The sequence below is a fragment of the Aulostomus chinensis genome, chromosome 13 (assembly GCF_037954235.1).
Source record: "Aulostomus chinensis isolate RoL2024-O1b breed Wild chromosome 13, RoL_Achi_v1.0, whole genome shotgun sequence".
In the NCBI taxonomy this organism is placed as follows: Eukaryota; Metazoa; Chordata; class Actinopteri; order Syngnathiformes; family Aulostomidae; genus Aulostomus; species Aulostomus chinensis.
Window position 1 is genome coordinate 27,913,404 of NC_141332.1, and position 27,871 is coordinate 27,941,274.

Here is a 27,871-nt window from a genome sequence, read left to right on the forward strand (position 1 = left end):
TATCTTTGCTCCTGATTGGTCTGAAGCACGACCACAGTACCAGCTGACCAGGTGTTCACAATCAATACGAGCCCAAGACCACCTTAACATGTGACTCGGAAAAAGTGATGTTTTTCTCTACAACCAAAACCGTTGGAAATGCCCACCAGTCAGGAAGGGTTATGTTCTTCATTGTTGATGAGTGATGAGACACAAACCAGGAACGGCGATGTTATCGATGTCGTCACGCCGGCCCGACGCGAGTGCAGACAAAGTGGCGTCAGGTGGATTAGATTCATAAAGCACCGGATCAGAACCGAAGTTCTCTCACCACTCCAAAGACTGAGAACCAAACTCCTGCAACAGGAATCACGCGTGAGTTTTCACTCCGGCGCGGCGTCAAGTGAGTCAGCAAGTAAAAGTCCAAGAAGACACTCAAGTCCCTTGAGGAGGAAAGTTACCATGTTGAGGAAATTAAGAATGTTTTTCCTTTCAATCTCATGACTTCTCTCTCTCTCTCTCACTCACTCACACACACACAGAAACAAACACGAAGCAGCTCGTTTCTAAAGAACTATATTTACATAATACTCTTGTTTTACAGAGAACCATATCAAAAGTATAAAATACTTACAAAACTCAGCTGCAATATATAAAAATAACATCTATGTTCTCCAGATCATTAGAAAGGCGTACATACAAAAAAATAGATTTATACATTTACACAGAAACGACCAGAGGTCGCCAGGACGCCGAGCAGGAAGCTGCAGGATCACCAGATGAAAAAAAACAAACAAAGATGTCGCTTAGCAACAACATCATCACAAACAAAACAGGTGTGTCGAACAAACGCACATCTGAAGAAGAGTACAGTAGATCGGGCGAGCGTGTCACAGTTCCGCTTCAAAGAACGACAACTGGAAAACCACCACCGAACCGCGTTGACGACGGCCACGAGCATCGTTCCGACTCGCCATCTGCAGCCTGAGAGGACGCAGCGGCAGGTTGAGTGCAACACAACGCTGATTCTTCTTGTAACGAAATGACGCGAAGACGCAAGTGTGATGTTCTACCAGCATCACTTTGATCTGTTGATTACAATCAAATAAGTGACCTCCATGTTGATGATGTCATGATCCAGACACGCCAGCTGTGGTGATGTTGCAACCCAGAAACAACATCTGAGTATCTCGGTCATCGACGACCTGTGCTGATTAGAGCGCCTGTCACCTGCCTCATGTGTGGTCCACATGTGACGTTCATCAGTGCTGATTCGCCCAGTCAGTGTCAAAGATGGCCGCCATCAACAGTGGAGGAAGAGGAGCGCGGATCTGTCAGCGCGAGCAACAGCAGAACAACAAACTCCATCGCTGGAAACCAAACAAAGGCTTGCTGCTGAACCGGAAGGTTCAGGTTGACCTCCATGACACGGGAGGCGTCGAGTCGAGCGCCTTCTCTGACATCATAGCGACGTGATGTAACATTCTGCCTCGCAGGCCAACAATCCTCTCAGACTGCAGACATCTGTTAGCACGACGATTGCGATGTCGGGAAGCACGCGACCGTGTCATCACGACCATCTTGTGAGAATGTGACTCCATCATGTTGGTTGCTGGAGAACTTAACGATAATAAGCCTGCCGGGATGTTTCATGCTGGTGGCCACAGCGGCTGACTGGGCGCAGCACCGGAGGCTGTGTTCACGACTAATGTGAAGGCCGCTGACCCGGAGCAGGTGCTGGCGGCGTCCAGCAGGCCTCAGGAAACCTCCGTGTACACACAGACGGGGATGGTGTGTAGCTCACTAGCCTGGTAGAACAGAACTGAAGCGTCAGGACGACCAGAGGAAGCAGGCCAGCCAGAGCCCCTGATCACGCCTGCTACTTGGACGCCATCGTTCACACCGGCTGTCAAATGTCTGCACGTGTCTCCTCCTCCAGATCTCAGCTCCCTCGAGGCCGACACTCGCGATCTGATCGCTCAGGATGGATCTTAACAGGTGTGAATAGCGTACTGATGCCAGCCAACAAATGTTCACGCTTGTAAGCCACATTTACAAACATTGACTCTCTTACATTCAAACTTGCATGAAAAACCCATCAAAAGAACCTAAAAAGGTTGCCATCGCTTTCGGTCAGATGAGACAACGTGCGAACCAGACTTCAGTCACATGGTGCAGATCCTAGCAGAGCTGGTTTTGAAACTTTAAAGCCTTGTTTCCATGTCAGAACATCTGGACTCTGGACTTGGCAGCCCCAGCTGAGGTCAGACATGTGGATTTCCCACCTGGAAGACTTCGGGGACAGCATTAGCTTGTTAGCTCACTTCTAGCTGGTTAGCTTGTTTTTGCTAGGAAACATCTGCAGCCCAAGTTACATTTTTTTCCCACATAGTCAGGACAAATATCAGACCACATTAAATGGAAGGTGGAGCTTCTTGAACACAAGAGGGTTTTATGAGGATGAACAAACGACCTCCACAGACTCCGGACGTCCGAATATGGAAACGAGGCGTTGATGTCTGAGGACATGAGGATGAATCAGTGAGCAGCTCTGGCGGTGTTTTTCCTTGTGATTCTGACATCAGGATGAAGAAAATCCATGTTCCACAGCACAAATATATATTAAGATTATAGATAATGAAATGTGCATTCAGCATCAGTGTTAGTATTGATGCATCTGATTGGTTACACTAGTTGAACTTTGGACAGGTCAACGCCACTCAGACCTGTTAGTGACAGAAGCAGCAGACTGGTGCTGGAGAGACGCGGTGCCGCGTGGATGCTGAGACTTCTGTTCTACCAGGTGAGTTTGTTTGAACTGACAGATTACTGAATGGATTCTGGTGTCATTCTCCTAAGAACAGAAGCTTAAAGACATCAGGAAGTGGGTTCATATATTCGGAACCTCTGGCGTTCCCTGACGATGGAGGGGGTCACCATCGTCTTGCTGCTGCACGCCAGAGTCAGCGAGTGGCTGGTGTTGTGGACTGGGCTCTCACGGTCCACCAGCAGGTACATCAATGTTATTATTGTGTCTTCATCACAACTACGGCAGCTAAACATCACATGTGATGCAACCGGATCAAATGAGCATGTGACATCATAACATGTGACATCATAACATGTGACATCATTCCGTTGTAACAGGACAGAAACTCAACAGCAGGTCAGAACAAACATTCAACGACCTTCCCGGGTTTACCAGCCAGCAGGATGTTCCGAGCAAACTCAGACAGTAGACAGATACGGACAGTTGCCGTCGGCCGACTGGGCGCTGTTCCTCATCATTAGCCGAGAACTCCCGTCGGCTCAGCAGCCCTCAGGTGATCCAGGTGCGTCAGGACTAGTGGTGGTTAGCGAGCAATTCGTCCAGGTCAGCCATCCACTCCTGGGTGCTCTGACCCTTCAACAGCGAGTCCACCAGCTCGCTCTCAGCAGCGAAGCTACCAGATGCCACGTTGTATCCGAACGATACCTGTTGCTGCTGATTGGCAGTCCTGCTCACCTGGTAACCTTGGTTACACTGCAGTCCTTGGCGACCGTTGCCCTGAGGCTGTCCGAATGCCACCAGCTCAGGAAGGACAGCCTGGTTCTGACTGGCCTGTTGCTGAGGCTGCTGCTGCCCCAGACTCTGAGAGCTGGGTGGAGCCCTCTGCTGGGCCGCCGCCATGTTCGTCTGCATCATTTGTTGCCCGGGGTTCATGCCGCCCATCGGACGACCGGCAGGGTTGGCACCAAACGCTGCAGTACCTGGCGACATCTTGGGAATGCGAGGCTGCTGCTGCATGTGGAAGGTGTTGGGGGGGTTGTTGAAGGCATTGGGGGGCAGGCTGGCATTGCTGGATGGAGGCTGGTTGGCAAGCTGCTGCTGCCAGGCGGTGTTTTGAGGCAAAGAGCCAGGGAGATTCGCGCCCATGCTGCTCTGCATGGAGCCTGGCATGCGAGCGGCAGCAGCTGCCAGCTGCTGTTGCTTCAACATGGCGGCATTTGGCTGCGCCTTCAGGTGCTGCTGCTGAGCCATGAGATTCTGCCTGTAGGCGGCACTCATGGAGCCCAAAGGCTGGCGCTGCAGGCCAGCCTGCTGGGAGGGGTGGCTCGGGAGGTTGGGATGAAGGTTCATATTGTTGTACAGCACCTGCTGGACGTCCACACCAGCCCCGCCCCCTCCGCCCCCACAGGGCTGCAGACTGATGTCAGCCTGACCCGCTGCAGGAGATGGAGCTACACCACCTGCTGGACCACCACCTTGACTGAGATTCATACCCATCATGCCTTGGTTCTGAGAAAACATTCGCTGGGGTCCAGGGGCGGGACCTCCCATGGAGCCGACACTGCCCATAGGCTGGGAGGAAGCTGTGAAGACAGAAGGACACAAACAGCAAAGAGAAAGTTGGTAATTAAAACCCTCAAGGGACCAGGCCCACTTTCAACAAAAGCCTTTCTCTGTCCACCATCCATAGAGAGCCGAGACCCAGGCTAGACAGCTGATGCTAACACTTCCCACCCACCAGCAGTCATTGGGCTGAGCTAACTAGCCTGGACCTGAGCTAGCTGATGCTAACACTTCCCACCCACCAGCAGTCATTGGGCTGAGCTAACTGGCCTGGACCTGAGCTAGCTGATGCTAACACTTCCCACCCACCAGCAGTCATTGGGCTGAGCTAACTAGCCTGGACCTGAGCTAGCTGATGCTAACACTTCCCACCCACCACCAGTCATTGGGCTGAGCTAACTAGCCTGGACCTGAGCTAGCTGATGCTAACACTTCCCACCCACCAGCAGTCATTGGGCTGAGCTAACTAGCCTGGACCTGAGCTAGCTGATGCTAACACTTCCCACCCACCAGCAGTCATTGGGCTGAGCTAACTAGCCTGGACCTGAGCTAGCTGATGCTAACACTTCCCACCCACCAGCAGTCATTGGGCTGAGCTAACTAGCCTGGACCTGAGCTAGCTGATGCTAACACTTCCCACCCACCACCAGTCATTGGGCTGAGCTAACTAGCCTGGACCTGAGCTAGCTGATGCTAACACTTCCCACCCACCAGCAGTCATTGGGCTGAGCTAACTAGCCTGGACCTGAGCTAGCTGATGCTAACACTTCCCACCCACCAGCAGTCATTGGGCTAAGGTAACTAGTATTATGAGGTGGAGTTGTGCCATTGGTGTTATGATTGCTTAACGTCATTTCTCTATCAACAACAAAAACTTTCAGTGGAAAACTGAAGCGTCAAGTCATGTGGTTTCATCTTGAGTCTCAGTGAGTTCAGTCCCTGACGTGAAGCACCGTGTTGGAAGGAGCTCTAAGTCAAGTTTCTTATCAGGAAGTCATCCCATTGCTGTTTTTTGAGGTTTGGTTATCCAGCTGCTACGGAAGCCCGACGTGATGACATCACTCAGACTTTTCAGCAGCGAAGAGAGTCGGCCTTAAACAGTTCGTCATTTTCCAGTCAAATCAGCAGCGAACATCATTTGCATGCTGCATGTAAGAGAAATGTACATCCCAGCAGCAGCAGAGCCGCTGAGGACCACAACATTTGTTTTGATACAAACCCTTACAAGTTCTTTGGAATTCATCTTGCCATCAACAACGGAATAGAAAAACAGAGTACTGTTAAATCCAAATGTCACCTTTTTCTTGATAAACAATAAATCATAATTCCATTCACTGCTGGTGCCACCACTGTTTTTAAAGTTTATTAATGTTCGAGCTTGAAGCTCCAACATAAGTCAGGACAAGATGAGGAACTCAAACTTCAAGTATTGATGATAACTTGTTTTTAAGAAGCCACATTTTAAGTGGCGTCGTCTCAAATTTCAATAAGCGCCATGATGGATTCTTTATGTTTGAGACACAATTCTTCAAAAAACTCCTCATCACTGCGGGGCCACGAGACCTCTGGTGAGAGTCCTGGTCCTCTCAGGGTACCGAGCCACAACTCTGATCCTGAACTGTTACCACTCTAGTTGAGGGCTTTAACGCCTCAATCATAAAACCTCACACCCTCCAAAGAAGGAACTAGAACCTCCAACGTTCCTCCAGAACCCTCGTGCTGGTCCGGGCGAGGAGTCTCAACTGATTGGTGGCTGAGTGTCTGTCGATTCCTCATACGCAGACATCTACTGGGTAGCTCGGGTCCCACTGTCCTGAGTCCTAACGATCCCTGACATCATTTGAGCCTCGCCAGCTCAACGCCACCACAGGATGCACCTGAAGGTGTCCATCATCCGGAGTTATCTCCTCGTTTGGCATGTCGAGGTTGGATGTGTGGTAACAGCAGAGGGAACTGTGTCCAGTCAGACAGTTGGTAGTCCGTCTGTCAGGTGTTGCAATTTCCAGGAAACAAACCACATAAAAATGCCAATAACGTCATCGGGTGTAAGATTAAACTCTGTACTGGGACACTTTGGTGGATGGAGATAATCTCTTAACCTTTGACCTCCAACTGAAGTGTGTTCTTCATGAGTCAGTCTCACCTGTAAACTGGTTGACTGGCGGCTGTGGGAAGGGGTTTTGATTGGCTGGCTGTCCTGGCTGGTCCTGGTACTGCGGAGGAGGCCGGGTCAGGTGCCTCTGCAGCTGCTGGTCCTGCTGTCGCTGCTTTTCCTGACAGTCACATGATCAGATCAGGAGCAGAAACCAAAATACTTATCAACATAATCGCTGCAAAATAAAAACCAACATCCGTCCTGGTGATTCTAGCTGATCATGACATATTTTACCACCTCCATTAAAACCTTCTGTGTGGGAGGCCAAGACAGAACGAGCCAGTAAACCCTGTTAATCTCCAGTGATACCAGTGGACGTTTGTTTCTCAAACTTCTAGTGAGTTGAGATTTCTTTGGGAGGGACACAGCTCACTCTGGTGGACAACTTATGGCAGTGCTGCTGTTATGTGCTCTGCAGGTTTTACTTGATAATTCAAAGTTTCCAGTAATGAGATAAAGTCTCTAGGTTACTTAACACTGAACGCTGCCTCCTGATTGGCTGATGCAGTTGTAGCATACCTGTTCAGCCAAGAGCTGCTGCCTCTGCATGTACTGCTGCTGCTGCTGATGCTGTTTCAGTGCTGCCGCCACCACCGCCTGGTTGTTTAGGTATGCTGTGTTACCATGGTTACCTGCCATGGCGTTTGCCCCTGGCTGGGCAGCCATGGAGTTGGTTCCGGGCGTGGAAGCCATTGCACTGGCTGGACCCGGAACATGTGGAGGAGCAGGGTAGGAGTTCTGGTCCTGCAGAGGAGGAAATGAAGATGGAGCTCTGAAAGTTTCTACCAGAGGAATTCTTTAAGTAATTTGAAATAAAAACACACTTTGTAATCTCAAAGGTTTGCTTCATGATCTCATGTCATTGTATTGGGGTTATTAATCAGTCATCAGCTGTCAATGTTGTGTGAATGTATTCAGAGTTTATTTTCTTTGCCACATGCTTCAGCTTTGTTTGACATGGCTTTTTTAATCCAGTCACTCAAGCTGCTGAAGCTCACGCCAGTTATGAATGCGTTAAATGTGCCTCACTCCTCTCACTGAGGTCCCAGCCACCACTAAAACGATGCATCAGTTTAAATCGCAACAGCGGATTCCGACTTTAATTACTTGAGTTGGATTCGAACTAGACAAATTACCACCGTATTTGTGAAACTAAAGTTAGTGGACATTCAGCTGCAGCGAGGATGATCAACAGTTGAGATAATCAAGTGTAAAGCAGGAACACGGCGTCCCGTCTGCCCAGAGGAAAATTACAAGCAGGAGCAGCTATATTTAAATACAGAGGGAGAGAATATGAAAGGCTGCTTTGTCATCGCCTCCCTTCACCCCCAGTGTGAGCCTTAGCAACCAGCTGCTACACACACACACACACACACACACACACACACACACACACACACACACACACACACAGGCGAAGGACACGGGGGGGGGGGGGTCCTGGTCTGAAGCCCAGCAGCTGAACAAAAGCTCCACTGCTGCAGCCGACTTCACCTCCACTCAGAACCTACCGGCTTGGAACTGGTCTCCATCTGCACCTGCTGGGTTCAAAACAGTACATCTGCTGACCAGTTTGACTCGAGATGGTTTCCACAGGTTTAATGGCATCTTGACCCGACTCTAGCGCCGCCTTCAGGACATACTTGACAGTTTTAACTCAGGTCTAAACAGCTGATGCATTGGCTCATGCTGGGATTTTAGGCAATATCATCAGGTTTCCATGCCAGGACTGTAACATTTACCATTTCACCCCCCCCCCCCCCCAACCCTGCTAGTTAGGTGGTGATCAGGTAGGAAAAGAAGATGCTCCTGTGTTTTGTGACACCTGCGTTCAGTCCACTTTCACACAGGTGTGAGCACATGAACACACATCGTTCATCTCCAGGCGCTGACGCTGCTCCGACCAGGACTTCTGAAAGCAATACTTGCTGACACTCAAGCCAATCACTGGGTTTATTTATCATGCAGCATTTTTATTCACTTTATTCATTTTTATTCTCAGGAAGTATAATTTACTGAGTACTGTTTATTGAATGGCAGAGACTGCAACACCACCACCACACCTCTCTCTCTCTCAGTTAATATTTCAGATTTAAGGAAGTTAGTTTCCCTGAGGAATGAAATAAATGAAATCTGAAAAAAGAAACATGGTAAATAGTAAATGTGCAAAGCACACCAAACTGAGGCACCAAAAATCTAGTCCAATGGACAGAGCAACCACGGGGCCTTTCTCAACATACTCCAACTGTAGAGGATATAAATACTGCAACAAGAACAACAAAGGGCTCTCCCAAACCTCCCAAAATCAGCAGAGAGCTGACTTTGATGGAAGCTGCATCAAGCTGCAGAGCAGACCGAGCCACACAGGATGTCCACGCACAAACGGCATTCTGAATCTTGGTAAATTTTCAAAATACAACACCATGTGCAGGCTCCCTATCACAAAGAGACAGCAAATGTAACCACTTACCCTTGGTACACATGATAAAATCATATAAACCAAGGGAAACCACTAAATCAGCAGAACCTGAACAAGTGAACAAAGCCAAGCAGGCAAAACAAAATGGTCTGAAAGGCTGCTGGTAGGCAAGGCACCTGCGTGAAGGACCTGAATGTGACGGAGTTGCCGGAGCCAAAAACTCAGGATCCTCATCAACGTGACCGACCATCAAATGTCGGATGGGGTTCCAGGTGTTTCATGTCTTTACTGACGTTCCTCCATGAGGGATTTCCCTCAAACACTTTCCTGCAAATAGCGATTTTATCCATCAGACGGAAGCAGCAATTTTCCCAGCACAGAGACAAACCCTCTCACGTGAACTGATCGGCTCTTGAGGAGATGGCCAGTGTAATTATTTGGAGCCCATATCAGCTGATTACCATCAGCTTCCTATCCATCGACACACTCTGGACCAGGATCCATCATGGGAAATTCACAGCACAACTCACTAAGAGAAGAGTCAGACAGACATCAGATCCCTGCAGCTGCTGTTACCGGAGGAACCGTTGACACCCTGAGCTGCTGTTTGACCTTCCTGTAACCAGGTACCATCAACTGACAACCACTTCTTTTTATAATGATGACAAAGCCAAAAAACACCAATAACATCCGTGTTTTAAAGGCAGTTGCACTTTGATTGAAAAACTGAAACTGTTTCTTCATGCCTAAAATGTCACAGTACAAAAGAAAGGCTTTGATTGATTTCATCCCAAAACCTCGTCTTGAATTGGAGCAGCATTGTGATGTGAGGACATGTCTCCATGGAGGCTACGCTGAGTTGGACAGACCTGTGTGGGTTCCACATACATCCACAGTTCAGGTGAATCTGGTCATAAATGGTTGACCGGTGGTGAAATGATAACATGAATGGTGAAAACATGACTTTCTAACAAGAACATAGCACAATGGTGTGTCAACAGCTTCATTTGTTCCATCAGAAACGAATGACGCCTACTTTGCCAAGCATGCGTGATGGCGGCCTGGTGAACTGCTACAGCATTCCGACCTGTTAAAGTGATGTCTTCAACAACAGAAGTCCCCACAGAGAGAAAAACCTCCTGCCACCCAACGTTCTTAAAGGCCCCCATAGACCCAGAGGCGTTCTGGCTGTGTTTGACATTATGATGGTAGTTAAAGGTGCTTTGTCAATTTTAGGATGAAATGTTAAATTCTCATCATGGTGTCAGTGTGTGTGTGTGTGTGTGTGTGTGTGTTTGAGGGAGAGAGAGGCATACCTGTGTGTGTGGTAAATGCTGGCGGAACGTCATGCTGTTCTTCTGCTTCAACTGCTGCTGCTGCTGGTGTCTGAGCAGTGACAGAAGCGCTGCCTTGTTCTGGCTCTGGGTGTTGGGGGGCCGTGGTGGTCCAGGCCCCGCCTCAAAGTGCGACAGTGGTTTGGTGTTGTTGTAGTTCAGCATGGTGGCCTGGGCCTGGGCCCCCGGGGCTGGTGGGTGGCTGAGAGGTGGCCCTGGCGCTGCATGACCCAGCATGTTGGAGTGCCCGCCGGCCCCTGACATGTAGCTGCCAGCCCCTGCCTTAGGAGAGCCCTTGTTGGGCTGCCCTGACATGAGCAGTTGCTTCTGCGTGTTAGGGTTGAAATCCTGCGGGTAGAGGGAGGGGCTTGTTGGCTTGTCCATGCTAAAGGCACCCCCCAGTGGGCTTTGGGATGGGTTGGCCATCTGGGGCCAAGGCGGAGGGTGGGCATGAGGACCCTGAGCATGGAACTTGGCACCAGGTTGTGGCTGTTTGTGCTGCAGCTGGCTGTGGAGGTGCTGTGCCCTCTGTTGCTGGGCAGCCAGCTGCTGAAGTTGCTGCGCTGGGGACAGGTCTTTGGGGACTGGGGGGCCAGGGGGAAGTAGATGGTTGGGGGGAGGTTGGTGCTGCCTGGAGGGAGGAGCTGGTTGGGATGGGGGTAGAGCTGGTGAGGAGGCGGAGGAGGATGCAACAGGTGAGTTGGTGGGGTGAGGAGGCGGCCCTGAAGATGTGGACCTGACGTGCGGAGAGCCAGTGCGAGCGTCCTGCTCAAAAGCTGCTGAGGCAGGTGAGAACTCTGCCTTGACACTGCCCAAATCCAGAGGCAGCAGGCCCTGGGAGGACTGTCCCCCCATCCCTGCTGCTCCCCCAGCTCCACCTCCCCCCACTGCAGCACCACCCGGTGTTGGCGTCAGCTCCAGGGGGTCTTTGCGGTCCTCAAAGCCATCATTGAGAATATCCTGGATGTCCTCGTAAGCCACAGAGCGGTTCAGCTCCTCCATCAGCTCCGTCCACTCCTGCTCATTCAGGTTGAGGTCAGGAAACAGGCTGTTGTTGTTGTTGCCACCACCCGATGGCGGCATGATGGGCAGGATGTCATCCGGTTCCTGCTTCATCTCCTTCCGGTGAAAGTCTGAGCCTGGCTCCCCACCGGTGTCTGATGCCTCACCTGCTGGCCCGTGCGTGCCGTTGGAGTTCAGGGAGTCACTGATGCCCAGCTTGGAGTCCAGCGGGGAGCCATTGGCGGTGCTGTTGTCCAGACAGGCCTTCTTGTTGGGGGGGAAACCATCACTGAACCCGTTGACCTGATCTCTGCCAAGTGGAGAACTGGCACTTTCCAATTTCCTCTTCACCGTCTCCTGCAACTACACACCAAACAAAAAGAACCAAGAATTAATAACTGACCAGCACTCGCTGCATGTATAAATACATCAGCACTTCCTGCCACGCCGCTTGTTTTCAACATCATTAAGTGCGTGGTGTAACCCAATCTGTGGAGGGTGGTGTTCTGCTCCTGTGTATTCTGAGTGTTTTGTCATGAACGAGGCAAATAAAGTTGATTTGACTCTTTGGCAACAGAATGAATCCAAACCATGCAAGCACAGACAAGCATGTCTCAGGTGACTGGGGGTCTGGGTGGATCATTCAGTTAAATCTGTGGAGGATGTCTAAGATGTCTTTGCAGCTCCACCATATTGATTCTAAAAATGGTGTTTTGACCCAATCTTAATGCTGCGTTTTCCTGCCATTGGAAAATGGAAGATTTTGTTGAGATTCTGATCAAATTCATCAATCACTGATGTCCAACTACTAAATGAGGTGAGTATTAACAAGACTATTGCAGCATGTGTCGTACTCGCAGTTCATAGTAACTCTGATCAGACATCAGCATCATGAGGGGATCTTCAGTCTGGGCGTGCTGGGTTGAATGATGACGAGTTCTACTGTGTGACTGCGTTGGTGGTTCTCCAGTTGCAGGGGGCGCTGCAGCTGGAGAAAACAAGCATCAGTAAACACCTGAACTGTTGTCTCCTGAGCTGCTGCTGTTAATAGAATCAGCTGCAGGCAGGCAGGTTTAAATAAGGCAGACAACAAAGAGTGTCCTCAGACTCAGCTGATCAGATGTGTCCAGTCGACGAGACCCACCAGATCTGATGGGATCATTCTGAACTTCCTCCACTGCCCCGCTGAAGCAATCAGCTGATTATCACACGGTTTGACTGTAATATTACCAGATAATCTCCCAGCACCTGCAGGCTCCATACAGAGGAGCAGGTGAACGCGGGTGGGGGCGGAGGTCAAGACCACCTCTGGCATGTATTCAATTGAGTGGTTAATTCAAGGATATTTGATGAAACCGGGAAACTGAACATTAAAAACTTTAATTTCCCTCAAACTGTCATGTAAAAATACCTACTTATGTTGTGAGAGTAATCTAGTTTAAATAGGGAGGTTTGCTTAGCAGATCATTACTTTTTCAAGGCAAATAAACCTACAGAAATTCAAGGCATCATTCCTGCTGTTCTTCTGTCTGTTTTCATACAAACTTCATCCCCGGGGTTTTAGACTTCTGACTAAACTCAACAGATCCGAGGAAGACAAAGCCTCAGGGCACAGCTTGGTTTATTTTTCACTCTTTTTTGAAATTTCATCATGTGCCTAAAATACAGCCAGTCTAAAATAAAAACCCACCACATGAGTTTTTATCAGTAGAATATTAATGTCAGTGCCCCCGGACTTCTGAAAGATGCTGTTAAATAACTTCTCTGCTGGTTTCCAGTCATCAAACTTCCAACAGTCACTGGAATCATGTGATCTTCAGACGCCTCTGACATGACCATGGCCACATTTGCATGGACTGAAATATTCAAACTATTATTGTTATTCTAGACATAACAATATTTCAGTCAGTATGGAGGTGGCATGCTTAGTAGAGCGTTCCATGTACAAGCTACAGAACAACGTCCCATGATTGCTGGAGGACACACAGCTGGAACCCAAACTGAATCCACTTGTGTCACAAATTCTACTGCCAATTTTGTAAAACACTGAGGGGAGGAGGCGTGTTTGTAGTCCAACAGGAAGCCGTCACGTCAGGGAGGAGGCGTGTTTGTAGTCCAACAGGAAGCCGTCACGTCAGGGAGGAGGCGTGTTTGTAGTCCAACAGGAAGCCGTCACGTCAGGGAGGAGGCGTGTTTGTAGTCCAACAGGAAGCCGTCACGTCAGGGAGGAGGCGTGTTTGTAGTCCAACAGGAAGCCGTCACGTCAGGGAGGAGGTGTGTTTGTAGTCCAACAGGAAGCCGTCACGTCAGGGAGGAGGTGTGTTTGTAGTCCAACAGGAAGCCGTCACGTCAGGGAGGAGGCGTGTTTGTAGTCCAACAGGAAGCCGTCACGTCAGGGAGGAGGCGTGTTTGTAGTCCAACAGGAAGCCGTCACGTCAGGGAGGAGGTGTGTTTGTAGTCCAACAGGAAGCCGTCACGTCAGGGAGGAGGTGTGTTTGTAGTCCAACAGGAAGCCGTCATGTCAGGGAGGAGGTGTGTGTCTCCAAACTCTGGTCCATTGCAGTGAGCCTTCCTTCAGAACAAAACCAGGAATCTTCGTACTACAAAATGAAGAACTCTCCCTCCCTCCGTCTGCTAGTCCTCTCGCCAGGTGGCTGCATCCATATGAACGCGCACCTGACCAGAGATTTGCCACACACATCAAGGTGGCCTGATCTCATGAACTCCCTAGCCGTGCCCCTTTCGTGTACAACTACTGTATGTACGTTATTGTTCTCTTACACATCCTCAGACACACATATTTCATCCTCCTACAAAATGTGACTGATCTTTCTGTCCATATTCATTCATCTTCTCATCCATTTCAACCAAGAGTTACTTTCTCTTCCACGGTGCCAAGACTGAAACAGCAGAAGATATAAACCAGTCAGACTTTTATTCAGTCAAAAGAACAGCACCAAAATGTGCCACTGAGTGAGTGAATGAATATGAAAGGACGCAGCGTTGGTGGCTCTGTAAGAGGAGACAGAGGTAAAGCAGAGGCTCTCGGCCAGGTGAGCTTCAGCCTTAGGAACTCTAATAACTGACTCAAAGCTGAAGTATCCATGTTCCTTTCCATGTTTATGTGTTACCTTTCTAGTCAGGACAGAAGTTTTCATGCCCCTCTAATCCCTATCCTTGAAGGGTAGAACTGAATTTGAAGTTGATATCCCTGAAAGCAAACATCAGCCCTGGTGAAGAATGGAGAGATGAAGCACTTCCTGTAGCCGATTTCCAAAGAACACACTGGGATGGTTGTACCAACCATTTGTTCTTTCACGTTGAGTTTGAGTTGTGTGTGTGTCAGAGGGCGGGTTCACGTGGGGATGGAGCCACCGCCACGTCACGCTGACGCTCGGAGTAGAGACATGCTGGTGGACACTGACTCATTGGGGCCACTCTGAAACCTGAAAAACTGGTCCAACGCCTCACCCTGGTAACCATGGAAACACACCTGGTGTGGGCGGGGTCTACACACCAATAACATCAATGGCATCCTGGATATTTGAGTGAGTCTTATCAAGTGCAGCTATCAGGTAACACTGCTGCTGCTTTCACAACTACAACTCTGATGACCACGGATACTCTGATTGGTGAAGTCAGCAGGAATAAAGGTTTCCACTGATCAGTACCCCCCCCCCCAAAGCCCAACAAGGTAGTTTTAGGTGGTGTTTTCAGTGACAGACGTCCAAAGTCAAGTTTACTCCTGCTGATGTTTGGACTGTTTTACTTTGAGGGACATTCAGCTGCTTGAGACAGATGATCTTTAAATAAACAGAAATATGACATCACCACGCCAGAACACCAGCCAGCTTTTATTTGATGAAACAACGCCAAGGTGAGTCTCTTTAGAAGCTTTTGTGATAACTAAAACTAGTAAAAATGCACATTATGCCTGAGAAGAAGTCGGCTCAGTGAATAAAGGCCTCCGAGTGTCATGAGAGTGAGTCATCCTGGATTTCTGGCTCCAGTTTCACCACAAAAATCTCAAATATCCACCGTGTTGGTGTCAGCTTATCAGTGTGATTACATGCTCTATGCACGACCATTTTGTTTTTTCCACTGAAATTCTTACTCTGCAGAACTGATGTCTGTTATGACTGCTCTTTTATCTGTTGCTTAACACCCAGGGACCTCTTGGACCAGAACAGCGTGTCAGCAGGCTGGTATCGCCAATACCAGTGCACACAGAGGAAAAGTGACACTTTTATACGGTGCTTGGTTTGGCATGTGGTCACACATGTAGAAAAGGCTTTAAACTGAAATCATCTGCATCAGGACCAAGCATTTCTGCATCTGCTTTGACCCCATGAACCTGTGGAGGGATGCACCATGAATCACATCATTACTGACATTAAGAAGTGCTAAATTGCAGTTGCAGATGTTTGTCACCCTCACACAGAGTGGGGTGTGACGTCAGCACCAGAGATTCAAAGACACCTTCACACAGAACTACGGCTACCATCATGTGACACACCTGGAGGCCATCGGGCTGGTTCAGCTGGACTCAGAGCTGGAGGTTCATGTCAGCTCCAACTGAATTCCAGGTTAAGTCACATTTGATCTGTGAAGAGTAATCGCTGAGATTGTGACTTCATGAGTAGTTGACCAGAGAAGAAGGGACGCCATATGTTTTCATTTACCATCTCTTCCGAATCCTGCATTTTGAGGTTACAACTCAATAGTTTTGAGATATGAATTTAAATCTCACTGCATATTAATAACAAAGTGAAGTGAAGAGAGTGAATAAGAGCGTTTGTATCGGGTGTGTGTTCTGCTGCTGCTGAACGAGAGGCAAGGGTCCGCCAGCAGCCACGATTTACAACAATTTCACCCTTTTATGATTCGTGAATAACGAGCCCTAACTGTTGTGGAGCTACACAAACGCACACTAATTCATTATTGACTACAACAAACACACCACACACATTTGTGTCATAGGTGCTTTTATTAATGGTAATTTCAGTATTTTAGAAAAATTCTGAAAATGCGTGTGTGTTGAAAAAAGGTTGTATTTATTTAACCTTTATTTACCCAGACAGGAAATGAAGATCAAATTCTCATTTAGAAGTGCAGCCTGAAGTTCAAGGCTTCATCTTAACAGGGCTAACACAACCAATAGCAGCTAGCAAACAGCTATGCTCCTGCTCAGCTGCTACAATTACTTTTTGGTGACTCAGCATCCGTTAATGGATAAAGCCTTGAGATGAGTTTAATAATTGGACTCCTCATGTTTCCTCCCTCATCTAGATGAGTATTAAGAAGCATTTTCTGAGACTAAGTTGGGCTCCTCCTGATGTTCCACAATCTAAAACTTTTGTCATTTACATTGTGATGTGTTCATAACAGCTCCGAAAAATCCTACTGATTCTCCAATGAAAAAAAAAGTTGACCATGTTAATATAAAAATGTAAACTACGTTAATGTGAATGAATTAGCTGTTACAGTGAATGCAAAGCCTGTGTAGTTTGTAGTGACGTCAGGGTTCTAATCCAGGTGTAATTGGATGTTCTGTTGCCCACAGTGGTGCCTCTGTCTCCTCCACCTCTCCCTGAAGCACACAAGCAGAGCCACGCCCCCACGACGAGCTAACAGACATGGAACTCACACTCGGGACTTAGACTCGAGCTCCACTTTAGTCACACAAACACACAGGTACTTCAGACCCAACTAAAACTCTGGCTCAAAAAACGTCTGACAAGCTGAGTCTTGTTTCTTTCTTGATGTGCCCGTGTCGATACGGCCGCCCCATGGCCACCAGGGGGCCCTTAATCAAGTGTTTGACTTTTTTTTTTGTTCTTGTTTTTAAAAAAATAAAATATCTTGAAGAAGCGACAACATAATTTAATGAATGAATGAATAATTCAATACAAGAAAATTCTGATTTCATGATCAATATTCCTGCCATGTCTCATGAGCATCAACCCCCAGACCCCCGGTTTGCACCCACTCTTGAACAAAGGGCCCCACCCTGGCCTAATGCATCTGTGGCCCAGTGACCAGAGTTCATAATCCATTCATACTTGATAATGTCACATGATAGTGGGACATTTGTGACAATAATCGTCCAGCTCAGTTCCGTGTGGTGATTGTGGTGTTGGGAGGGGGCAAAAACAAACTCTGCTAAGGGCCCCCTAGAGGCTCAGGCTGGCACTGAAGAAAAGTATCTTCAGTGATTTGGAATTGGTTCATGTTTGTGGTGTCAGACACACAACAAACAGCGACTCACTACAAAAAGTGTTTACAGGCTGTTGCTACCAAAGGCAGCAGTGCTACCAAGTTACTGCAGTGCCTCAAACAGAGGCAGGCTGCTGAGTGGGGGGGGGGGGGGGGGGGGGGGTTCCTCCCTACGAATGGAACAAGACCACGGCAGCCCAAGCACCGCCACCAACAAACAACCTAGTGTCTTGGAAACATTTCCAAACGGTATCCCGTGTGATAAGGAAGGGGCCCGGTGGAAAACGGTCATGCATGCAGTCGCAATGTGTGTTGCAAAAGATATGGTACCCGTATACACCGTGGAAAGGCCAGGTTTATTCACCTGCTGAAAGGGTTAGACCCCAGGTACGTGCTTCCAGGCTGTAAACATTTCCTGGTTGCCTTGCCTCAGCTGTATGGCAGTTGGATCGGTACCGAGCTGCAGGGGTGTCGTGTGGTCCAGCAGTGATGCAGCCCTGACTAAGTTTAACGGTGCATTTCGTTAGCGACAACTGGACTCTGCGAAGCGTAGCCTCCAAACCACTGACTTTCCTGATGACACAACGGAAAAATAATTGCCCCGGGGCTAAAAGACGCTCTGAACTGGTGGAATCTTGCTGAGGACCGACTCACCTATGTGACAACAGACAGCAGCACCAACATGATCAAAGCTCTGAGGGACCGTGGGAGACCTGGCCTTCGGTGAAAGGGACAATCATCTGCAAACTGATTTTAGGAGTGTTTGTGTGTGTGTTCAAGGGAGGGGAAAATTTAAATTGTGAATCGCATTTGTTATAAAATTTTTAAAAATCAGAGATTTTTTTAGGCCATATCACCCTGCCCTACATTTCGGCCATCTACTTATTACCTTTCAGTGCCGAGTGACTGACCACTGGCACTCTCCTGATGACGGCAGCCCGGCTGACCATACAGCAGTGAGCTCAATCAGAACAGCACCCTGACTTCCTTTGATTTCACTTTTCAGGCTGTCAAACTAAACAAGTTGATCTGGTGACATGGAGGTTTCCTGCTTGCGGCCAGATTACGCTGCTCCGTGACGTAAACTCGAGGAGAGAGGCTTCCAAAAAGAGAATATATTGGAACGTGACATCTAAATAACACGTCCATTAATAGCCATGGTCATTCACATGCTTTGATGCGTGACGTATGACCGATTTAATAAATCACACGAGAGTCCAGTTGTAAGATGTGTCTGTGTTGGGAGTGGTAAATGAGGGCCTACTCGGCTGCCTGCTCTTCTTCCAGAGGGGGCAGATGGTGATGGACAGTGCTGGCGGGGCGTCTCTTCAGAGCAGAAATGCTTCATGGTGCCTGCTGCTGATTTTCTGCTTGCAGACACATTTCCGTTGCTCTCAAGTCACATGATATGCTGTCATTTGTTGGGGTGAGACGAGGCTGTGCTCAGCTCAACACTTAAGTGAGATTTAAATTGTTACAAAGTAAGAAAATCATCTAAAAATGGGACTGGCCATTCCACCAAACTTGACAAAGAAAACCACTGGAGGGACTAACTGTAATGTGACCTGTTTCCATCTATTCCACTGAGTAGAAATGCAATAAACACACAACAGCATTTGTTTTTGGCAGATCCAGCACATGTCAATTTAAAAATAAGGAGCCCCGATCATTTAGTTGAGATATTGACAGCAATAATGGGAGCTATGGGAAGGAAACATGTCAAGAAACAGAAAACTTTATCTCCAATGTCCTCTCAATTATTTTTGAGTATCGGCCTGTAAACTTTCCCACTCTGGTCATGTTTGTTGTGAAAATAGAACATTTTCATCTACAGTGAAGTTCTGGTGCCCTTGTTAGTGACATCACCGCTAAGATCAGCCAATAGTAGCTGGTGATTTGGCTGCTGAGGGGAGGGAGAGCGAGGCGTTTCCTGACAGTGAGACAAACACACTCAGTGATGACTCAGCTGTGAGGGGGCGGCAGGGGGTTTCTATTTAAACTGAGTCACTTGGCAGGACTCCAGCTAGAGTTTGTCAATCTGTCCCTGCTGAGGTGGAGAGCGGGATCCACGGAGAGGAACACTGCTGACGTCACGTATACTCAGAGCCGTTTGGTGGACAATGTAGCTCCAGCCTGAACTCGCGTCTCAGCTGGTTGTTTATTTGTTCGCCTTCAACTTGACTGTTTTGGTTGACTCTCACAGCTCTCATTGTGTGGTTTTCGTCTGGAGCTGCTGATGCTTGAAAAAGCTTCTGTACATGACCTGCTCCGCACCAAAGACACTAAACAACTAGCTGGTGAACGTAGCAGAGCTTTAGCAGCTAAATGATACACCATCAACTGCAACACAATGAGCTTCAGTCTGATTACACTTACTGCAACACACACACACACACACGAAACACGAACATAAAACAGCTGCCACAAGCAGAAACTCATGGCACTGAAGGGTTCTGCTGCACGTGAACAAACGCAGTGCAGCGGCTGCAGCGCCAGTGAAGAACTTCTTGTCATGCAACCAGCTGACCACTCAAAACTTAGCAAACTTGGAATGAATTCACTGATAAAGGCTCAGTCAATTGTTGGGGGGCATCAGATGCCACGACGACGCTGCAGACCAACAAACACTCCTGCCACAGGCAGCGTGTTTATTTGTGGTCGTTGCACATTTTCAATCACAAAAACACTGGAAAACGAATGTAAGTTGGTTCATGTTAATATTGTAGAGGGCAACCACGAATGAATCAACCTGGGAAACACAGCGTTGACTGTTTACATGGTACTACTTCATGTAACTACTTCATACTACAGAGTACCGTCTCTCTGCCTCAGGGACCCTCCAAGTCTGTTTAGGGAGAATGAGAAGAAACCCCCTCGCATCCTGCATCTTCTGGTGTTTGTGCGCAGCTGAGATCGTCAAACAGTGGTGAGATGCTAATTTGTGGACTCTGCATGTGTCACAACGTTTTCGCATAATGTGACGCTAAAATGTTGATGGTTGTTGTATGATTTGTTCACAGGAAGTTACACCGCAGAGACAAGTACGGAGTAGCTGGAGGTGACTTTCTGCTCATTACTACTGACTTCCCCTGAGGGAGATTTCTGATCTTGTACTTGAAGGGCGAATGAAAGAAAAACACACCGACAAACATGAACGTAGACGAACTTTTACAAAGTTGGCTTTTGTTCTGCCACGCTGAGATAAAAATGTTACAATGAACATATGAATGAGGCTGCTGGTGTCCAGTTGGCTACTCAGCATTAACATGTTCCAACTACGCAAACATTCCTGAAGAACCGGTCCCACACTGCTGTGGGTTGGGTGGGAATACTGCAGTACTGTATACTGTGGTATTTCTTAACAGCACTGGGGACCATTTTACTCTCGTCATCGATAAACTCCGCTGTCTTAAAAGGCTTATGATCATGTGAGGGGATCCTCTGGCTGTACCGACATGACGCTCTGTCGGCTCAAACGAGGCATCAATCCAAGTGGCAGCAATCAGAGTAACAACTGACGCAAAATACAAACGGTACTTTTTCTACCAAATCATTTATTGGGTCTGTTGGTCGATAACTGCCAGGCTATCATCTGTCAGTGCGTTCTGATCTGGGCTTGGTGAGCGTGTCAGCGCGGCCTGACAGAGGCGTTGACTGCTTGCTGCTGTGTGTCTTGAGATGGTTTACATCAGTTGAATCACAGGAATATCTGCTTTCCAACAACAAGGAACAAGAACACCCACTTGAACACAGCGGTTGTGTTCACAGCACAGCGAGAAGTCAACACTCATCAGTCTGTCAAAAGGTTAATCAGCCAGTAACACCATGGACAATGTGAGGAAGGTGTCAAAATCTGGATCATCTGGTCATACTTAACATCCAGAGGAAATAATTGATCCAGGGGTCTGGAGCTCGTGCTGCAGATCAATGAGCGTCAGGTGTGTACCGGCAGGGTGGCTGCTGCTCCTCCAACAGGTGAAGGCCACGGCACCACCTTTACCACCACTGATCTTCTGACATCACGGAATAACATGTAAGAGCTGCTCACAATGGCGTGGAGAGGGATTCTGAACGCCTCACCTAATGATCTCTCACTTTTAAAAATAAATTTCGTTTAAGAAATACACCATGTGACCAAAGTCAGTGAAGATCATCCATGACGTCAATTCTGACCAAAATACTACGGATCAGGGTTTGACCTCGATTGGGGTGCCCTGATGAAGGTGGCCCTCAATGAGTTCATGTGCACAATTTTACTGTTGCTATAGTAACAGCTTGTATCAGGTAAATTAACTGGACAACTGCCACCATCCTAGCCAGCACCAATGGCCCATTTTTTCACCTACATGTTCCACCGCCAGAACACCAGGGGGCAGTATGTCCTCTTACGCCCAGATGCAAGAGTTCCGGTTAACCTCTTGCATCACAAACCAAACAAGCTAACCAGCACCACTGCTGCTGGTCCCCAGCCCCTGAAGCTGAGACAGCATCAACTTCGTCTCCACGTCTGCGTAGTTTTTTTTATGGTGGTTGCACCTGCCGTGATGTCGCCTCGTTGCCTGTTTGCTGCTTATCTTCCAGGTTAAAGCAAGGTGAAGCTGTGAAACATGAGCCAACACCAGGCCAGGTTGGAGGCCCTGGAGCGTAAACACACCAGAGCCAAACTCCAGCCATCATTTTAGTATGTTTGTCTGAATAAGAAAAGCAGAATTTCGGTTGCACTAACAAGTTTTAATGTATTTAAAAACTCTCTCAGTTTAAATAGGCTGAACACAATAAATCAACTTTCACCAACACGATGGAAACTGGCTGAATCTGCGCTTCCTGCCACCAGCAGTCTGTCAGTGAGCGCTGCCGAGGCGCCTCCAGCATTCATTCATTCATTCCTCCTCAGCAGAGGGAGTGTGGGCTGCAGCGTGCAGCGGCCGCCGTGATTCACTCACCGCAATCAGCGTGCTGTTCCGGCTCTGCTCCGCCGCCGTCCCTCCGCTCTCCCCCAGGTCCGCGCCGCCGCCCTGCGCTCGCTGGCCGCCGGCCTGCTCACCGCTCGGCTGGGGCTGTCGGTGCTTGTTGGACCGCTTGGCTTTGGCCTGGAGGCAGCGCTGGTGCAGGGCGAAGGTCTGCTGCCTCTCCAGCTCCAGCCGCTCCAGCGTCGCGTTCTCGTAGCGGCTCTCGCAGCTGTTGTGATGCTGCCGGAAGAGCTCGATCCTCCGGCGGAGCCTCTCCATCACCGCGCTGTGTCGCGGTGTAACAAAATCCGCCATCATCAATAAAGACTGGTAGTAAACTTCCGGCTCAGGTTTCGTCCATAAAATGCTGAATCTGGCTGTTTCTCTGGGCGTCTATACACCCGCGCCCGTACGAGCCTCCGTGCGGCTCCGCGGAGGCGACCTTTGTCTTGCTAATGGCCTTCAGTCGCGGCGGCACTCACTGCCGGAGAGGAAAATTAAGTTTTTTTGGTGCAATCTCATTCAGCCTCCTGGGGTGATTAAGCTAATGAAGCACAATACATGTATACTGCGGCTCGTTAACTCGCAGTGGGATCCGGAGCAGCTGGAGCCGCCAGCCCGGAGCCCGAGTCCGGGGCACCAACCGGTGATTTCTCTAAAAACTCAACCCGCCGGGGTCCTCTACGTGGACGCGCTCTACTCTGCCTTCCACTCTCAGTCAATGAAACAACACGTTGTCCTGCTATCAGCGAGTCCCGTCGGGCGAAGTAAGCACATTCCTCCACTCGCACAATCTAACTTGGACCGTCGAAAATTCCTCCAAAACTCCCGGAGCAGCCGTCAAAACAACGCTGTGCTGCGGCTGGCTGAGGCTGGCCTCGGAGCCCGCTCCGCTCCGCTCATCACCGACACGATTCCATCACTCCCGAGGCTTCATAACGGGTCCCCAACTTGTTTGAAACTTTATTTTGCTCAAGTATCAGTCGCTGGCTAACCTAGCGAGCTACAGCTAGCAGGCTAACAACTTGGCTTCTCCGCAAACTTGGCAGCAATTGATCCGCGAATGAGCCGGTTTCTACCGCTAGCAGCGCCGCTTGACGGGTGAAAAAAGACGACACGAGTTCCCAAACAAGAGAAGCTGATTCAGGTATTAATTAACTTACTGTGAAAGTGTTGCTGTCCGCTCTTCCTACAGCATCTGTTCTGCCAACAGCTGATCCTCCGCCTCCGTGTAGCCGTTAGCCGCTAGCTGCTAACGGACTGTTTGGGCTAGCTAGGTGGCTAGCTTGAAACGTTTAAATGGACCATGATACTTTTAATTTGTTTTTCCCGAGATGTCGGCGCGGATGGTGCTCCTCCTGGCCGATCCCGAGCCGGGCGTGTAAGGCGCGGGCGGCTTCGTCGGCGTGAACGGGCCAACTCGCTGCCTGTGTTCTGCTTCTATTGTTTTCCAGCAGACAGACAGGTTGACGCCGCCATTTTGGTAACTTTCTCTTTTTTTCCCTTCAACAACGGGAGGAATGTCACTGCTCCCGCCCTCCCATGATTGACTGTGGAACGGGCCAATGGAGGACGTCTTCCGCGTGACGTCATCGTGGTGATTGTGCCGTGACCAGCGGAAAATAAACTTCACCGGAGCAGAAATTCTCTGATACTTGACACGATCACACGTTTATTTTGGGACTGCGCCTTTTCCAGAAATCTTTGGGAGGAATTAACTCTTAATTATGTCATACATGTATGAGTGTATTCGTCGGTTTCCATGGCGCTGTCGAGGGAACTGCGTAAAAAAAATAATTAATTTCAAACACAAACAAAAATAAGATTAAAACATTCAGTATATAAAACCACAGCATAACCCTACACACTCTTCTTTAATAAAATGCCTTACATTCAATAAAAAGTTTAAGTTAACCTTTCTGTCCTACATGGACACTAAGAAATATATTTCTACCCTTTCCAAAAGCGTTTGATGTGTACTTCCTTTGTCTGTTTTTTTTGTTTTTGTTTATTTTCTTAAATATGTTTAGTTTTGAAAAAAAATGTAGCTTTGTTTATACGTATGCTGTTTGCAGATTGGCAGCCCGGTGGAGCAGTGGTCCTCCCTGTGGCCCCCATCAAGAAGGTTGTGGGTGGAGCAGTGGTCCTCCCTGTGGCCCCCATCAAGAAGGTTGTGGGTGGAGCAGTGGTCCTCCCTGTGGCCCCCAGCAAGAAGGTTGTGGGTGGAGCCCCGGCTGCAGCACGGGGTCTTTCTGGGTGAGGCTCCATGTTCTCCCTGTTCCTGCTGGGTTCTCTCTGGTACTCCAGCTTCCTCCACAGTCCAAAGACATCAAGAGGGACCAGGTTAATCCAGACTCTAAATTGACCGTAGGCGTGGCTGGGAGAGCCAATGGTTGTCTGTCTCTATGTGTTGGCCCTGCCATGGACTGGTGACCTGTCCAGGGGGAAGGCTGCTGGGATAGGCTCCACCCCCACCACCCTCAACAGGAGGAGAGGGGGAACATGGAGGGATGGATGGATGGACTGATTAAAGGATGGATGGATGGTGGATGGATGGATGGATGGTGGATGGATGATGGATGGTGGATGGACTGATTAAAGGATGGATGGAGGGATGTTTGCAGATTCATGCATATGGTCTCTTGATTTCTGCCCAAACTGTCAGACACAGACTCCACGAGGGCGGCGGCGTGCAGCCAGACTGGCGTTTACCAGAGAACCCCAGGACTGGCAGATCTTCCCCCGGCGTCCTGTTCTCCTCCAGATGAGATCAGGTTCCCTCTGAGCAGGCAACAGACAGGAGAGTCTGAGACGCTGTGGAGAACGTTCTGCCGCCTCAACGTCCTCCAGCACCACCCGTTTGGGGGGGGGGGCAGTGATGGTCTGGGTCGGTGGATGCTGGTGGACCACACAGACCTCCACGTGCAAGCAGGAGGAACCTGGACTGCTGTCAGGAACCAGGATGAGATCCTCAGACCCAGTGGGACTGCACGCTGGTGCCCGGCCTCATGTGGCTGCAGTGTGTCAGCAGGTCCTGATGATGAGGTGTTGATGCGGTTGACTGGCCTGCTGGTCCCCAGACCTGGATCCTAAGGAGCCCCCCTGGGGCATCTGAGCCCTGATCCAGATCTGGGAGGAGGGGGAGGACCCCGCTCACACACACCCACCCAGGAGCAGGCCCAGAGGTGGGAGGGAAGTCACACAGGCCCGGGGAGGCCGACTGGCCTGAGACTCTTGATCAGGAGGAAGATCACAGACATGGATCAGCCTGTGATCTCCTTTATCCACTTTGATCTAGACCAGGATCCTGGATCCGGTCCTCAGTGGGTCCAGGAGTCTGGTTTACAGGTCATTCTGTTATTTTGTTCTCAGCCAACTACACCACGCACTCAGGACAGATTTTCAACTGGAAAATTCCCGTCAGTGAGATCTGGGATGTGTGATCCCAGTTTTCCCTTCATTTTTTTTAGCAGTTTGTCTTCATTATTTTCACTTTCAACCACGGTTACAGATTTTAGGCTATATTTATAATTTGGCTAACGCTAATGTAAGATTTTTATGTAAGAGTCCTTATTCAAGTCTGTCATTTGCACAATTTTCTGTGAAAATTTAATGAGTTTTTCTACAGCAAATATTCAAGCTGCAAGCAGCGTTGTGAGGGCCTGAGCCCTGGCCTGAACCCCAGGGTGTCCTGGTCCAGTGTGGAGGCCTTGTAGTTGAGGAGTTAGAGGCCTGAGTCTGATCAGAGAGTGAGAGCAGAGCTGAGAGCTGGCCCTTTAAGAACCCCTCCCCCACTGCTCTGTCTCTGATCTGTGCTAGAGTGGAGAGCAGAGCTGAGAGCTGGCCCTTTAAGAACCCCTCCCCCACTGCTCTGTCTCTGATCTGTGCTAGAGTGAGAGCAGAGCTGAGAGCTGGCCCTTTAAGAACCCCTCCCCACTGCTCTGTCTTTGATCTGTGCTAGAGTGGAGAGCAGAGCTGAGAGCTGGCCCTTTAAGAACCCCTCCCCACTGCTCTGTCTTTGATCTGTGCTAGAGTGGAGAGCAGAGCTGAGAGCTGGCCCTTTAAGAACCCCTCCCCACTGCTCTGTCTTTGATCTGTGCTAGAGTGAGAGCAGAGCTGAGAGCTGGCTCTTTAAGAACCCCTCCCCACTGCTCTGTCTCTGATCTGTGCTAGAGTGGAGAGCAGAGCTGAGAGCTGGCCCTTTAAGAACCCCTCCCCACTGCTCTGTCTTTGATCTGTGCTAGAGTGAGAGCAGAGCTGAGAGCTGGCCCTTTAAGAACCCCTCCCCCACTGCTCTGTCTCTGATCTGTGCTAGAGTGAGAGCAGAGCTGAGAGCTGGCCCTTTAAGAACCCCTCCCCCACTGCTCTGTCTTTGATCTGTGCTAGAGTGAGAGCAGAGCTGAGAGCTGGCCCTTTAAGAACCCCTCCCCCACTGCTCTGTCTCTGATCTGTGCTAGAGTGAGAGCAGAGCTGAGAGCTGGCCCTTTAAGAACCCCTCCCCACTGCTCTGTCTCTGATCTGTGCTAGAGTGGAGAGCAGAGCTGAGAGCTGGCCCTTTAAGAACCCCTCCCCACTGCTCTGTCTTTGATCTGTGCTAGAGTGAGAGTAGAGCTGAGAGCTGGCCCTTTAAGAACCCCTCCCCCACTGCTCTGTCTTTGATCTGTGCTAGAGTGAGAGCAGAGCTGAGAGCTGGCCCTTTAAGAACCCCTCCCCCACTGCTCTGTCTTTGATCTGTGCTAGAGTGAGAGCAGAGCTGAGAGCTGGCCCTTTAAGAACCCCTCCCCCACTGCTCTGTCTCTGATCTGTGCTAGAGTGAGAGCAGAGCTGAGAGCTGGCCCTTTAAGAACCCCTCCCCCACTGCTCTGTCTCTGATCTGTGCTAGAGTGGAGAGAGAGGAGGAGCACCAGGACTGGAGTGGGACAAGAGGAAGAAGTCGGCATACGCTGGTCCAGAGGGACACAGAACACCATGTTCTTGGAGGGTTTTTGTCAGGAATGCAGTGGTGTGGTTGGTAGAGCTGTGGGATGGATGGTGTAGACGTGAGAAGCGTTTGTTTGACAGTATGTACCTGAGAGGACACCGTCTCCCCATAGACTTCCATTGGAAGCTGAAACGTGTCTCCCCCACTTTGAGGGCTTGTAAAATGGGAATCTAGTAATTCAGATAAAAACTTTTAAAGATTTTTGAAGAGCAGAGTTGTGAGATTAATTTGGCAAAGTTTGGAAGCGATAGCATGAATGCCTTAGGAGGGATAGATTTTGTTCGGGTAGTAAAAAATTGTTCTCATTTTGACAGGTTTGTCCAAATTGTGGACGTCCTGTTGTAGACAGGTGAGGGGACAGAGTGCGGGGGACAGAGCGCGGGACATTTTGTGGTGATGAGACGAACACAACGGTGTTTGTCCCATGTCCGTAGGACATTCCTAGGAGGAATTGTGGGGCGCCAATTTTTTGCATGTTCTTTGCTCCCTAGGTGGCGCTATTA

The 27,871-nt window shown here is 49.2% G+C and overlaps 2 protein-coding genes across 5 annotated transcripts; one reads left to right on the top strand and one right to left on the bottom strand.

Annotated features, from left to right (window-relative positions):
• Positions 1 to 524: 524 nt before the first annotated feature.
• On the bottom strand, positions 525 to 26,173 carry maml1 (mastermind-like transcriptional coactivator 1). Of its 3 annotated transcripts, none has more exons than XM_086222391.1 (6): positions 23,551 to 26,173; positions 22,382 to 22,673; positions 10,203 to 11,585; positions 6,987 to 7,211; positions 6,456 to 6,585; positions 525 to 4,332 (listed from the first exon to the last, which is right to left on the bottom strand). In XM_086222391.1, the coding sequence occupies exons 2-6, from the start codon at positions 22,664 to 22,666 to the stop codon at positions 3,323 to 3,325; spliced, it is 3,033 nt and encodes a 1,010-aa protein (XP_086078517.1). In that variant the 5' UTR covers positions 22,667 to 22,673; positions 23,551 to 26,173; the 3' UTR covers positions 525 to 3,322. The 3 variants fall into 3 exon arrangements, with proteins under 3 accessions (XP_086078517.1, XP_086078515.1, XP_086078514.1); XM_086222389.1 differs by having other exon boundaries at positions 22,382 to 22,868; XM_086222388.1 differs by having other exon boundaries at positions 22,382 to 26,173.
• Positions 22,809 to 26,166, top strand: LOC147251594 (uncharacterized). 2 transcript variants are annotated; one of them, XM_086222400.1, is made up of 4 exons: positions 22,809 to 23,154; positions 24,463 to 24,512; positions 24,558 to 24,643; positions 25,053 to 26,166. In XM_086222400.1, exons 1-4 carry the CDS (start codon positions 22,935 to 22,937, stop codon positions 25,153 to 25,155), a joined length of 459 nt encoding a protein of 152 aa, XP_086078526.1. In that variant the 5' UTR covers positions 22,809 to 22,934; the 3' UTR covers positions 25,156 to 26,166. The 2 variants fall into 2 exon arrangements, with proteins under 2 accessions (XP_086078526.1, XP_086078525.1); XM_086222399.1 differs by having other exon boundaries at positions 24,463 to 24,643.
• Positions 26,174 to 27,871: the final 1,698 nt, after the last annotated feature.

What these genes read in the sequence shown, in the direction of transcription:
- maml1 (XM_086222389.1), bottom strand. Translation starts at nt 22,705, where the DNA reads ATGATGGCGGATTTTGTTACACCGCGACACAGCGCGGTGATGGAGAGG. An exon ending in GGAACAGCACGCTGATTGCG is followed by an intron (nt 11,586 to 22,381) that starts GTGAGTGAATCA and finishes TTTGGTGTGTAG; the next exon opens with TTGCAGGAGACGGTGAAGAG. An exon ending in AGCAGCTCTTGGCTGAACAG is followed by an intron (nt 6,586 to 6,986) that starts GTATGCTACAAC and finishes TGTGACTGTCAG; the next exon opens with GAAAAGCAGCGACAGCAGGA.
- LOC147251594 (XM_086222399.1), top strand. Translation starts at nt 22,935, where the DNA reads ATGAAGCACAATACATGTATACTGCGGCTCGTTAACTCGCAGTGGGAT. An exon ending in AGCGAGTCCCGTCGGGCGAA is followed by an intron (nt 23,155 to 24,462) that starts GTAAGCACATTC and finishes TGCTGTTTGCAG; the next exon opens with ATTGGCAGCCCGGTGGAGCA. An exon ending in GCAGCACGGGGTCTTTCTGG is followed by an intron (nt 24,644 to 25,052) that starts GTGAGGCTCCAT and finishes CCAAACTGTCAG; the next exon opens with ACACAGACTCCACGAGGGCG.